This window comes from Nerophis lumbriciformis, linkage group LG30, assembly GCF_033978685.3.
Source record: "Nerophis lumbriciformis linkage group LG30, RoL_Nlum_v2.1, whole genome shotgun sequence".
Classification (NCBI taxonomy): Eukaryota; Metazoa; Chordata; class Actinopteri; order Syngnathiformes; family Syngnathidae; genus Nerophis; species Nerophis lumbriciformis.
This window is the reverse complement of record NC_084577.2, coordinates 12319308-12332586: the sequence shown is the minus strand read 5'-3', so window position 1 is coordinate 12332586 and position 13279 is coordinate 12319308. Positions and strand designations below refer to the sequence as shown.

At 38.2% G+C, this 13279-nt stretch overlaps 1 protein-coding gene across 1 annotated transcript in view; it reads left to right on the top strand.

Moving 5' to 3' along the window:
• Positions 1 to 692: 692 nt before the first annotated feature.
• The window catches only part of pcsk7 (proprotein convertase subtilisin/kexin type 7), a 29325-nt gene continuing 16738 nt past the window's right edge, over positions 693 to 13279 (top strand). The window contains exons 1-4 of the mRNA XM_061925547.1: positions 693 to 829; positions 5664 to 5950; positions 7281 to 7505; positions 7664 to 7798. Of these exons, the coding sequence (XP_061781531.1) occupies positions 5717 to 5950; positions 7281 to 7505; positions 7664 to 7798 (594 nt within the window). The 5' untranslated portion in view covers positions 693 to 829; positions 5664 to 5716. The remainder of the gene's footprint in view (positions 830 to 5663; positions 5951 to 7280; positions 7506 to 7663; positions 7799 to 13279) is intronic.

The following is a 13279-nucleotide window of genomic DNA, read 5'->3' as shown; positions in this document are numbered from 1 at the left end:
TGTTACCAATCTGTATGACCAATAGGGCTTCTTATAAATGGCACAGAAATAGCCCAACTCAATGCTGGATGTCTTTTAAGAGGACCATTTACACTATGCTTGGAAAAGTGCAAAAGATGTTATACACTTTAAAACACATCATATCTCCACTGACTGTAAATATAACTCAACTGTGTCTTTTATCTGCTAGACACGGATGTTACTGTTGGTCAAATAAAGTTCATGTTCTGACTGTAATATACAATGTCATATTTATTAAATACATGTTGTTGCACTAAAACATAACCATGAAAAGAAATGTATGAAATATCATCTATAAAGTATTAAAAGTGTTTAAAATATATTTTAACCATTTAAAGTGTTGTGACATCATCTTCATCTGAATACATCTCATCCTTGAATGTGTGTCCTCTATTTTTTTTTTTTTTTTTTTTTGGATCCAAATAAAACAATCTACATTTTAGAGGTGATTAGTTGCTAGAGATATACACATGTGATTGAAATAATAAACGCATTGGCCTGGCAATGCACGCATTTAACATAAAGTATTCGTGCAACCACACTTTATGTATGAACAAATGGAAAAAACTGTTTTTTTCTCAATTCTAGAAAGACCCCTGTAATGAAAATGGACTGTGTGGGCGCGGCTTTCCTGACATTGGGACAATTTGGTAACGCAAATGACGTATATGGTTACGTACAGTTTTGTGACGTCAGACGCACACGTAGCGACATGCATAATGCGGAAGTGACTGACGGAACAGTGTCGAACTGTAACAAGCAAATTTCGCCACAAACACATGAGAGGAACGATTTCTTTTTTACTAAGGTAGGTAACGACTGGTCAGTTATATTACTTATTACACTTCTACAAATAAACCATATTTAAAAAGGTTACGTTTGACTACTAAATGCACAGGAGTACTACCTGTTTTGCTAGGCTTTACTGCTAAACTTGAGCAGTAACTGCACTGAAAGTTAGTTACAGTACGCAAAGCTCTGTGCCCTCAAACGTTTGTATAACGTGTTGTTTAACGGGCAAAACAAAAATATACCAGTTGGCTAAACACAAAGCTGTATTTAGCATCATAAATTGATAGTTAGCACAACCCCAATATCATTATACAGTATCACAGTAAGCTATATACACTACATATGGTTGTATTCATGTCCAAGGCCAGACAATTTAAAGTGTATTGTCTATTCACAAGCTAATCAGATGATGAAACATCTGAGAACTACCGCATACTATACCTCAAAAGGTCAATTGATACTATATAAAGAGTATAGAATTAATAGTCTGTAGGGTACCACTTCATTTGGAGACTTTGCTTTACAGATAACACATGTACAGTATATATGTTTATTAGTGGAATGCCATCTGATTCGTATTCTTAATATATGTATGTGTGTATATATATATATATATATATATATATATATATACCGGTATATATATATATATACACATACATACATACAATGATATATATATGTATGTATATGTCTTAATAAGGTTATCCAAAAAATAGTGCTCGATACCGTAGTAGAGCGCAATATATGTATGTGTGGGGAAAAAAATCACAAGACTATTTCATCTCTACAGGCCTGTTTCATGAGGGGGGTACCCTCAATCATCAGGAGATTTTAATGGGAGCATTCACATACCATGGTTTATATAGTGCACAGAGTGGGTGGGTACAGGCTGGCGTAGGGGCGTGGTGATTGGCTCATGTGTTACCTAGGAGGTGTTTCCGTCTGTGGCGGCATGCTGTTACAATTTCGCTGCGCTTGTTGAGGGATGACAGGTCTGGACGGTAAATAATAAACAGTTTCTCTTTCAAGCATAGGTTGCATCTTTTATTACCACTATTGTAAGGTGTGCTGGATGCAAGAATTTGCCATGTTATTGAATATTCAACATTATTGTCTTTGAGGTCCCAAATGTGTTTGCTGAGTTCTGTGGTATTCCGCAGGTTTTGGTTCCTGAAAGAAGCCTTGTGATTGTTCCATCTGGTTTTGAATTCTCCCTCGGTTAATCCTACATATGTGTCGGATGTGTTAATGTCCTTGCGTATTACCTTAGATTGGTAGACAACTGATGTTTGTAAGCACCCCCCGTTGAGAGGGCAATCAGGATTCTTTCGACAGTTACAGCCTTTGTTGGTTTTGGAGTCGCTCTGTCCGGGGGCCGACAGCTCATTTGCAATTGTTTTGTTGTGGTTTGAGATGATTTGTCGTATATTGTTCATACAGCTGTAGCTCAATTTAATGTTGTTCTTGTTGAATACTTTTCTTAGGGTGTTGTCTTTGGGAAAGTGTTTGTCAATCAGATTGAGGAATTTGTGTCCAATGTTAGTTGAGACGTTTTTGCTGTATGGGGGGTTGTACCAGATGATGTCGTTTCGTTTTCTGTTCTTTTTTGGCTGGTTTCCTGGCGTGGGTTCATAGGTGAGGGTGAAATTGTATCCGCTTTCATCAAGGGCTTTTTGGTACGGGGGGGTTGCTTGGTCAAATTCAGCTTTGCTAGATGACAGCATCGATAGCCTTTTATTAATTCCGGTAGGTATTCTTTTCGTGGTGGTGGGTGGGTGGTTGCTGTCATGGTGCACGTATTGGAGTGTTGTGTTGGGTTTCGTGAATGGTTGGTAGCTGTTATTTCTCAGGTTGAAAGTGACGTCAAGGAAGTTGACGGTTTGCTTGTTGGCTTCAATCGTGATCCGTAGGCCGTTCTCTTAAAAAATTTGGCATATGCGCTTCTTGGTATTCTCGCTGCTCCTTGGCAAGGCGCGACACACTGCCAGTCCGTCATCACGGTAAATACCAAGGTTCAGATTGAGGCTAGCGAGCTGGGAGAGGAGGAAACTCCCAACGAGTTCACACGTTTCTGCTCCGTCAAAACTTCCCATAGTGACGTCAAATGTTGCATTGTTCTTTTTTTGCCATGGTGTACTGTTGTGGATGAGAATGGAGTTTTTTGCGTGGATGATGATGTTTCTTTCGTTGCCTGTGATTGAGTCGTAGTCTGAGGCGAAGCCTAGTGCTTGAGTCAGTAGGTCTTGCGTGATGGAAGGGTAAAATTCTTCGATATATGTATGTATGTATGTATGTGTGTGTATATATATATATACCGTATTTTCCGCACTATTAGCCGCACCTAAAAACCACAAATTTACTCAAAAGCTGACAGTGCGGCTTTTAACCCGGTGCACTTTATATATGGATTAATATTACGATTCATTTTCATAAAGTTTCGATCTCGCAACTTTGGTAAACAGCCGCCATCTTTTTTCCCGGTAGAACAGGAAGCGCTTCTTCTTCTACGCAAGCAACCGCCAAGGTAAGCACCCGCCCCCATAGAACAGGAAGCGCTTCTTCTTCTACTGTAAGCAACCACCCGCCCGCGTAGAAGAAGAAAAAGCGCGCGGATATCACCATACGTTTCATTTCCTTTGTGTGTTTACATCTGTAAAGACCACAAAATGGCTCCTACTAAGCGTCAGGGATCCGGTTCATGAAAAGACACAATCTCTCCATCCGCACACGGATTACCGGTACTATTTCACAGCAACTGATATTCCTGTGAACCGCACTGGATACAACGGGAGCACGTACGGTGAATATTCGCACCACAGGGAATGAGAAGTCATCCTTCACTGTGGTTCTAGCTTGCCATGCTAATGGCCAGAAAATCCCATGGTGATATTCAAAAGGAAGACCTTGCCAAAAGAGACCTTTCCAGCCGGCGTCATCATAAAAGCTAACTCGAAGGGATGGATGAAGAAAAGATGAGCGAGTGGTTAAGGTAAGTTTAAGTTTACGCGAAGAGGCCGGGTGGCTTTTTTCACGCAGCTCTGTCCATGTTGATATACGTATGTTTGCGTACATTTTGGGAGTGAACAGAGTTGTTAGAACGCTGGTTTTTAATATATTATTAAAGTTTGACTGACCTATCTGACTGTTTTTTTGACATTCCTTTAGCGCAGTTAGATGCGGCTTACAACACCGGGCGGCTTATAGGTGGACAAAGTTTTGAAATATGCCGTTCATTGAAGGCGCGGCTTTTAACCCAGGGCGCCTTATGGTGCGGAAAATACGGTATACACATATATGTATATAAATGTATGTATGTACGTAAGTATATATATGTATGTATATATATGTGTATGTGTATATACAGTATATATGTGTATGTATGTATATATATGTGTGTGTGTATATATATATATATATATATATATATATATATATATATATATATATATATATATAATGTGTGTGTATGTATATAATATAAATAAATTGTGTGTATGTGTATATATGTTTATAAAATATATATACAACATATAGATGGATAGATAGTACTTTATTGATTCCTTCAGGAGAGTTCCCTCAGGAAAATTAACATATGTGTATGTATATGAAATATATATACATATATACACACATATATATGTATATATGTTTGTGTATATATACATATGTATATACATATTTGTGTATATGTATGTCTATATATATATATATATATATATATATATGTATGTGTGGGAAAAAAATCACAAAACTATTTCATCTCTACAGGCCTGTTTCATGAGGGGGGGTACCCTATATATATATATATATATATATATATATATATATATATATATGTATATATATATGTATATGTGTGTGTATTTGTATACATCTAGATAGATAGATGGATAGGCTAGGATTTATTAATCCCACAACAAAGAAATTATTTGGTTGCAGTGCAGATACAGCAAGTCCACAAAAAAAGGTGAAACACGGACGAATAAGCGAAAATGCCATGATCATGTGATAGTAATAAACAAAAAGACAATTTTTCCAACTGGAAAAAAAGAACACTAAGATGTTCAATATCTATTTAAGTTTAATTGTTTATTACAGAAATGAGTCAATTTTATTTTTTGTTTGTTTATTTATTCGGGATAACAAATGTTATTTACCTTCCATTTACAGTTCAATGGTAAACAATTTCACAGTAATGAAATATCCTTTCAAATGGTTACTTGCATTAATAATATATGTTATGATTGCATTACATTGTGAACGCAGTATAGTTTTTATTGATTATTTCTTCAGTTAAAGGGCATGATGTAAACAAAAGCTCTGGGTCTGTCTGCATAAAGCCAAATATTTTTGGAAGTAAATTATTGCATATTGTTTTAATGTGTGGCACTTTGAGATTAGAATATATTGATTGACAGTCTGAAAGCAACATGTCTTCCTTCAATTGGTATTTTGCGGTTTTGTGCATTTATTTGTATAAAATATAAAAATTGCACATTGAATCGCAATTTTGGAGAGAAAGTTTGTAATTAGGTTTTTTCTTAAAATTGTGCAGCCCGAGCACAAACAGTAACACCTTTTTCAATGTTTCTGTGGGTGTTTTATGAAAGCTATTTGTTGAAAACAAAACATTATGGCTGTTGGCGAAGACAAATCCATTAATTAGCCGCACCGTTTTTTTAAGCTGCAGGGTTCAAAGCACAGGAAAAATTGTAGCATCTAATAATCTGGAAAATATGGTAATTTTCCCTTTTAGTGGAATAAATAAATTATATTCCGAGCCTTAATTACTTGCAGAAGACCCTCACTTACGAGCACTTTTGTTTTCTCTTTTGTCTCACATCCAGCTTGTTCAGATGAGGACGGTTCACCCAGTTGAGCCTTTTTGTCATCTTTTGCGATGACAACTCCCCATTTTCCCGCATTGCTTTTCCTTCTCTTTTTCTCCTCTTTTGCTATCATGCTTTTGACCCATCTTCCTACCGTCGCCCCGTCATTACCTTTCCCCCAATCACCTTCATCATACCCTTGCAGCCCAGGTCAGTCCTGGGCTGTCCGGCTCCACGCTGATCAACATCATGAGGACGAAGGTGGTGGACAAAGATCTTTAAAACTGGATGCAATTGCGAACCAGGTACTGTGCTTTATAAACACTAAGGCAATGGGTTGGTAGTTTAATGTCAATTGTCTGAGTTGCTGTAATATCAATTCTGCAGCTTGTGACAGGGGTCTGTGTAATAGTTAAGTCGCCACTGTAGTGCAAACTGTAGTAAATATGTAATTGATATATTTTGTAACAAGCTTTTGAGAAGTACTGTGACTATCAAAACGTGTAAATCATAGTATAAAAACTGTAAATGTAAATATATACATATATAAAAGCTAGACTCAGATAGCCAGAATTCAGGAGCCTGTTATTGTGATTATCTTACAGTGAGAGAGGGGGACAGACCTTTTGTAAATTTGATTTATTTATGCATTTGCTCTCACGAGACATTACCACTTTCTTCCTTTGCAATGTTTGGGACAAATGTCTGAAAAATCAGGCATCTCGAAAAAGGCCTACAATGCCATGTGAGGACTGGCAAACCTGTTTTGTTTAAAAATGTACTCTGCACTAGAATTAATGATGCAGATATATGCATTTTGTCAAAGTTGTTGAAATCCTGTGCTCGTTAGGGTTTAAGGTTCATCATTTGTAAAATCACATGCTTACGCACTGTTATTGAAGTAAACAAAATGAGCAACTTTTTGAAAAATCTGCCACAAAATCAAGCGTTTTAGGTCGTAATGATCATTCAAACAGCCAGCGAAATATTGGATGCACTGATTATTATTTTTTGTCATTTTGGCATCAAAGGTCCACTTCCTAGAATCATATTGGTCCATTTATCATTCTCCATGAACTATGAAGAAGCCTGCTAACAAAACAATGAACAAATACTCGCCACAATTTTTTTTACTCAATTTTGTTGACAATTGAGGTCTGTGTACAAGTTGTATTTGTCATAAAAGTATTGTCAAAAAAACTAATCAAATGGTGACTATAGATTTTTTTGCACAATGCTGCCGCATCTGTAGCACAAAGAACAAAGCCTTGTACAGCTTTTGCAAGCACTCTGCTACCATGTTCATGTAGCTTTTTTTATATTTAGGCCAAAACCATTCCAAATGTGCTGTAATAAACTCATCACCAGTTGCCCACCTAAACGGAGAACCACATGGAATGTGTGCACCACCTGTCTGACCACCTACCCATTCCTGTGAATTATATATATTATGAGAAAGAAGGTGTATTTAACATGAGACATATTTGTACTGAACCTGTTGTTTTATGAATACATCTTTGAGAATGTTTAAAATGAAACTTCCGTGTGCCATTAGTGATGTGTCATTGTTTTGAAGTCACAAAAATGAAGAAGCACAAATTGTTGTGCTTGTCGTCTGTACTTCTGCTATTCCAGGTGGCAGAACAGGCTGGGCTGCACAACTATGGCCAGATTGGACAGTTAGAAGGCCACTATTTGCTGTGTTCTTCTCACCCTGCTGCTCAAGTTCAAAGAAAGCATCCGGGGGATTTTCTAGCAACCCACCCTCATGTTCTTTGGTACTCTGAAGAGAAGGTTCTGAGCCGCTCCAAAAGATCTATGGCCTTCAATGACCCTCGATACCCTAAACAGTGGCACCTGGTAAGGTTAGGATACTAAAAGGTATTCATATAATTCTGTAGAAATTAAAACTGGTATGCTTAATAAGTAAAAACGAACATAACCTTTGGCTTATTTTTAAAAAGGACATTATCTTTGTTGATTTAATTGTTTCCCTTTTTTATTAATTTGTGTTGAAGCACAATGATGTCAATAAAGGGATGGACATCAATGTGACAGGAGTGTGGGAGCGTAACATAACCGGCCAAGGAGTAACTGTGGTAGTGGTTGATGACGGCATACAACACACCCATCAAGATATACAACCTAATTATGTAAGTCACTGTTCTTTTGTAAGCAAGAAGCATTTCTTCAAAACAACAAAGCATTAAGATAGACATCGAGCTCTAACCTTTGAATATTAGAGCATAGCTGACATTTTCACAGACTGTGAAGAAGTCTATCCAGTGTTTGGCATATTTGATTATTTATATATTTATATGATATATTTGATGATTTTAATCTACATTTTAAACACATTTGTGTGGTCCAGATAATACGTATTGTATACAGGTAAAAGCCAGTAAATTAGAATATTTTGAAAAACTTGATTTATTTCAGTAATTGCATTCAAAAGGTGTAACTTGCAGAGGTGGGACCAAGTCATTGTTTTGCAAGTCACAAGTAAGTCTCAAGTCTTTGCCCTCAAGTCCGAGTCAAGTCCCGAGTCAAGACAGGCAAGCCCCGAGTCAAGTCCAAAGTCAAGACTGGAAAGTCTCAAGTCAAGTCCTAAGTCCTGCATTTTGAGTTTCGAGTCCTTTCAAGTCCTTTTAACCACAGACTAATATATTAACACAGATTGTGTATGCTTTTCAAACGCTGTATTTATTTATTAAAACAAGTGCATTTTAAATTGCAGGAAAGAAAATTGTGCTGACATTGCACTTTATAATAGCACTATTAACCAGTCATTTTAAACATTAACTCATTCCTTTACAGAACAAACACATTGAAAAATAAAGTGCAAATGTACTTATTTGTACAAAAGTGTTAACATTGAAAAAACATGACATATACGTGAACATAACAAAAAAGTTGTACTTTTTATATGTCAGGGCCCTATGCTGCATTGCATTTGCAAAAGACCAAATTAGCCAAGAGTCTGTCAGTCATTTGTGCACGATGGGGGCGTAGTATGATGCCACCATGGCTGAAAACTCGCTCCACTGGAGCACTGGAGGCAGGCACTGCCAAGACTCTCATGGCCACTCGGAACAGTGAAGGAAGAGTCTTCATGTTCAATGCCCAGAACAAAAGGGGGGAGAGAGTTGTTTTGGGTTGGTGCACTACTTGTAAGTGTATCTTGTGTTTTTTATGTTGATTTAATTAAAAAAAGAAAAGAAAAAAAATTATTTCTTGTGCGGCCCGATACCAATCGATCCACGGACCAGTACCGGGCCGCGGCCCGGTGGTTGGGGACCACTGAGGTAAACAACCAACAGTATGTCAGAAAGCTAGCTAAAACGGTACACATATTCATAATATAGTATACATTTTAACTGACCTTTATTTTACTATTTTTGTCTTTTTTTAGGTGGCTAAAATACGCGGTGCTGCTGACCGCCGTCTAACGTTACGTGTGATATATTGACTAACGTAACCCTGCTTTAAAAAAATCACTGAACAAAAAGTATGAATAAGGTAGTGAACTGCAACAGATTCCCGTGTTTACAATAACGTTATAACGTTAGCAGTGAGTTTACAGCCTCACTGATTTAACTACACAGCAAATAAAAGTCACGTTACTTAGCCAATAAACGTTATCTTACATTCAAAACTTACCGTTCTTTGTGCAACTTCAAATGCCGGACGAAGTTGGAAGTTGTTGCCTCTCCATCAGTAATTTTCGAACCGCATGTGTTGCATACTGCAAACCGTTTTGTGTTGACCACCTCGTAATTTTTATACCCAAACGAAATTATTTTAGGTATCATTTTTTTGTTCACTGACGTGTGGTTTGGACATGTCTTCTTCGTTGGTTGTCCTGCAATTTGATTGGATGAATGCTGTGTGATGAAAACAAAGTAGATCTAATTTGATTGGCTGTTGTACTGAGACCACACCAGCTGACACACGCAACGCTGATAGACAAGTACACAATGAAAAATACGGAGCGCTCCCGAATAACTTTTTCATCTTTGGGTTTTGGGGAAAGTAGCAAGTCATGTCAAGTCATGTCAATTCAAAAGGCTCAAGTCCAAGTGAAGTCACAAGTCATTGATGTTAAAGTCTAAGTCGAGTTGCAAGTCTTTTTACATTTTGTCAAGTCGAGTCTAAAGTCATCAAATTCATGACTCGAGTCTGACTCGAGTCCAAGTCATGTGACTCGAGTCCACACCTCTGGTAACTTGTACATTATATTTATTCATTGCACACAGACTGATGCATTCAAATGTTTATTTCATTTGATTTTGATGATTTGAAGTGGCAACAAATGAAAATCCAAAATTCCGTGTGTCACACCAGCAGATGACATGGCACCCCAAACCATCACTGATGGTGGAAACTTTACACTAGACTTCAGGCAACGTGGATCCTGTGCCTCTCCTGTCTTCCTCCAGACTCTGGGACCTCGATTTCCAAAGGAAATGCAAACCAAACCAACCCAAACCGGGGTGCCATGTCATCTGCTGGTGTCGGTCCACTCTGTTTCCTGAGATCCAGGGTCAACGCAGCCGTCTACCAGCAAGTTTTAGAACACTTCATGCTTCCTGCTGCTGACCTGCTCTATGGAGATGGAGATTTCAAGTTCCGACAGGACTTGGCGCCTGCACACAGCGCAAAATCTACCCGTGCCTGGTTTACGGACCGTGGTATTTCTGTTCTAAATTGGCCCGCCAACTCCCCTGACCATAGCCCCATAGAAAATCTGTGGGGTATTGTGAAAAGGAAGATGCAGAATGCCAGACCCAAAAACGCAGAAGAGTTGAAGGCCACTATCAGAGCAACCTGGGCTCTCATAACACCTGAGCAGTGCCAGAAACTCATCGACTCCATGCCACGCCGCATTAACGCAGTAATTGAGGCAAAAGGAGCTCCAACCAAGTATTGAGTATTGTACATGCTCATATTTTTCATTTTCATACTTTTCAGTTGGCCAACATTTCTAAAAATCCCTTTTTTGTATTAGCCTTAAGTAATATTCTAATTTTGTGACACACGGAATTTTGGATTTTCATTTGTTGCCACTTCAAATCATCAAAATTAAATGAAATAAACATTTGAATGCATTAGTCTGTGTGCAATGAATAAATATAATGTACAAGTTACACCTTTTGAATGCAATTACTGAAATAAATCAAGTTTTTCAAAATATTCTAATTTACTGGCTTTTACCTGTATGTTTTGGTTTGAATTGTGCCAAAATTTAGTTTCACAGTCCCTTTTATAACCCACTTTTCAAGTCATTCTGCAATATGTATGATCACACCCCACTCTCTTCCTCTGTCATAATTTATCTTTTGAAAATGTACACTTTTTTCCAATATACTGTAAATCGACAACACATTCTTTTTCTAGACAGTACAGTCGTGGTCAAAAGTTTACATACACTTGAAAAGAACATAATGTCATGGCTGTCTTGAGTTTCCAATCATTTCTACAACTCTTATTTTTTTGTCATAGAGTGATTGGAGCACATACTTGTCGGTCACAAAATACATTCATTAACTTTTATGAATTTATTATGGGTCTACTGACAATGTGACCAAATTTGCTGGGTCAAAAGTATACATACAGCAATGTTAATATTTGGTTACATGTCCCTTGGCAAGTTTCACTGCAATAAGGCGCTTTTGATAGCCATCCACAAGCTCTTCTGGTTGAATTTTGGACCACTCCTCTTGACAAAATTGGTGCAGTTCAGCTAAATTTGTTGGTTTTCTGAAATGGACTTGTTTCTTCAGCATTGTCTACACGTTTAAGTCAGGACTTTAGGAATTTCCATTCTAAAACCTTAGTTCTCGCCTGATTTAGCCATTCCTTTACCACTTTTGATGTGTGTTTGGGGTCATTGTCCTGTTGGAACACCCAACTGCGCCCAAGACCCAACCTCCGGGCTGATGATTTTAGGTTGTCCTGAAGAATTTGGAGGTAATTCTCCTTTTTCTTTGTCCCATTTACTCTCTGTAAAGCACCAGTTCCATTGGCAGCAAAACAGGCCCAGAGTTAAAAGTTAAAGTTAAAGTACTAATGATTGTCACATACACTAGGTGTGGTGAAATTTGTCCTTTGCATTTGACCCATCCCCTTCTTCACCCCCTGGGAGGTGAGGGGAGCCGTGAGCAGCAGCGGTGGCAACGCTCGGGAATAATTTTTGGTGATTTAATCCCCAATTCCAACTCTCAACGCTGAGTGCCAAGCAGGGAGGTAACGGGTCCCATTTTTATAGTCTTTGGTATGACTCGGCCGGGGTTTGAACTCACAACCTACCGATCGCAGGGCGGACACTCTAACCACAAGGCCACTGAGCATATTACTACTACTACCACCACCATGCTTGACGGTGGGAATGGTGTTCCTGGGATTAAAGGCCTCACCTTTTCTCCTCCAAACATACTGCTGGGTATTGTGGCCAAACAGCTAAAATTTTGTTTCATCTGACCACAGAACTTTCCTCCAGAAGGTCTTATCTTTGTCCATGTGATGTCAGATGAAACAAAAATTGAGCTGTTTGGCCACAATACCCAGCAATATGTTTGGAGGAGAAAAGGTGAGGCGTTTAATCCCAGGAACACCATTCCTACCGTCAAGCATGGTGGTAGTAGTATCATGCTCTGGTGCTTTACAGAGAGTAAATGGGACAAAGAAAAAGGAGGATTACATCCAAATTCTTCAGGACAACCTAAAATCATCAGCCCGGAGGTTGGGTCTTGGGCGCAGTTGGGTGTTCCAACAGGACAATGACCCCAAACACATGTCAAAAGTAGTAAAGGAATGGCTAAATCAGGCTAGAATTAAGGTTTTAGAATTGCCTTCCCAAAGTCCTGACTTAAATGTGTGGACAATGCTGAAGAAACAAGTCCATGTCAGAAAACCAACAAATTTAGATGAACTGCACCAATTTTGTCAAGAGAAGTGGTCAAAAATTCAACCAGAAGCTTGTGGATGGCTACCAAAAGCACCTTATTGCAGTGAAACTTGCCAAGGGACATGTAACCTAATATTAACATTAGGTTACATGTCAAGTATGTATACTTTTGACCAAGCAGATTTGGTCACATTTTCAGTAGACCCATAATAAATTCATAAAAGAACCAAACTTCATGAATGTTTTTTGTGACCAACAAGTATGTGCTCCAATCACTCTTATCACAAAAAAATAAGAGTTGTAAAAATTATTGGAAACTCAAGACAGCCATGACATTATGTCCTTCACAAGTGTATGTAAACTTTTGACCACAACTGTACATAGATTCACCCGATCACACCATTAGTTACACTTACACACGCTGCAATTGCAGCATTTATGTCACTGCATGTTGCACGTCAGTGTTATTATGTACATGCCACAATTAGAGCTTCTCCACCTCTGGCTGAGAGCTTGACTTAATGTCTAACTTAGTACGTCCACCTTGCTGCGACATCCCAGCGTAGCCAGACTGCAAAGCCCTGTGAACAGAGGCATACAAAACTGTGCAAGCTCACGGCAAAATGCATTAACTTTATGATTTGATGCTTTGACATTGTTTAACTCAAATATCTAACTTCGTAACATTTATAAGCCAGAAAAGACAAATTTCATCAAAGATCCCCTT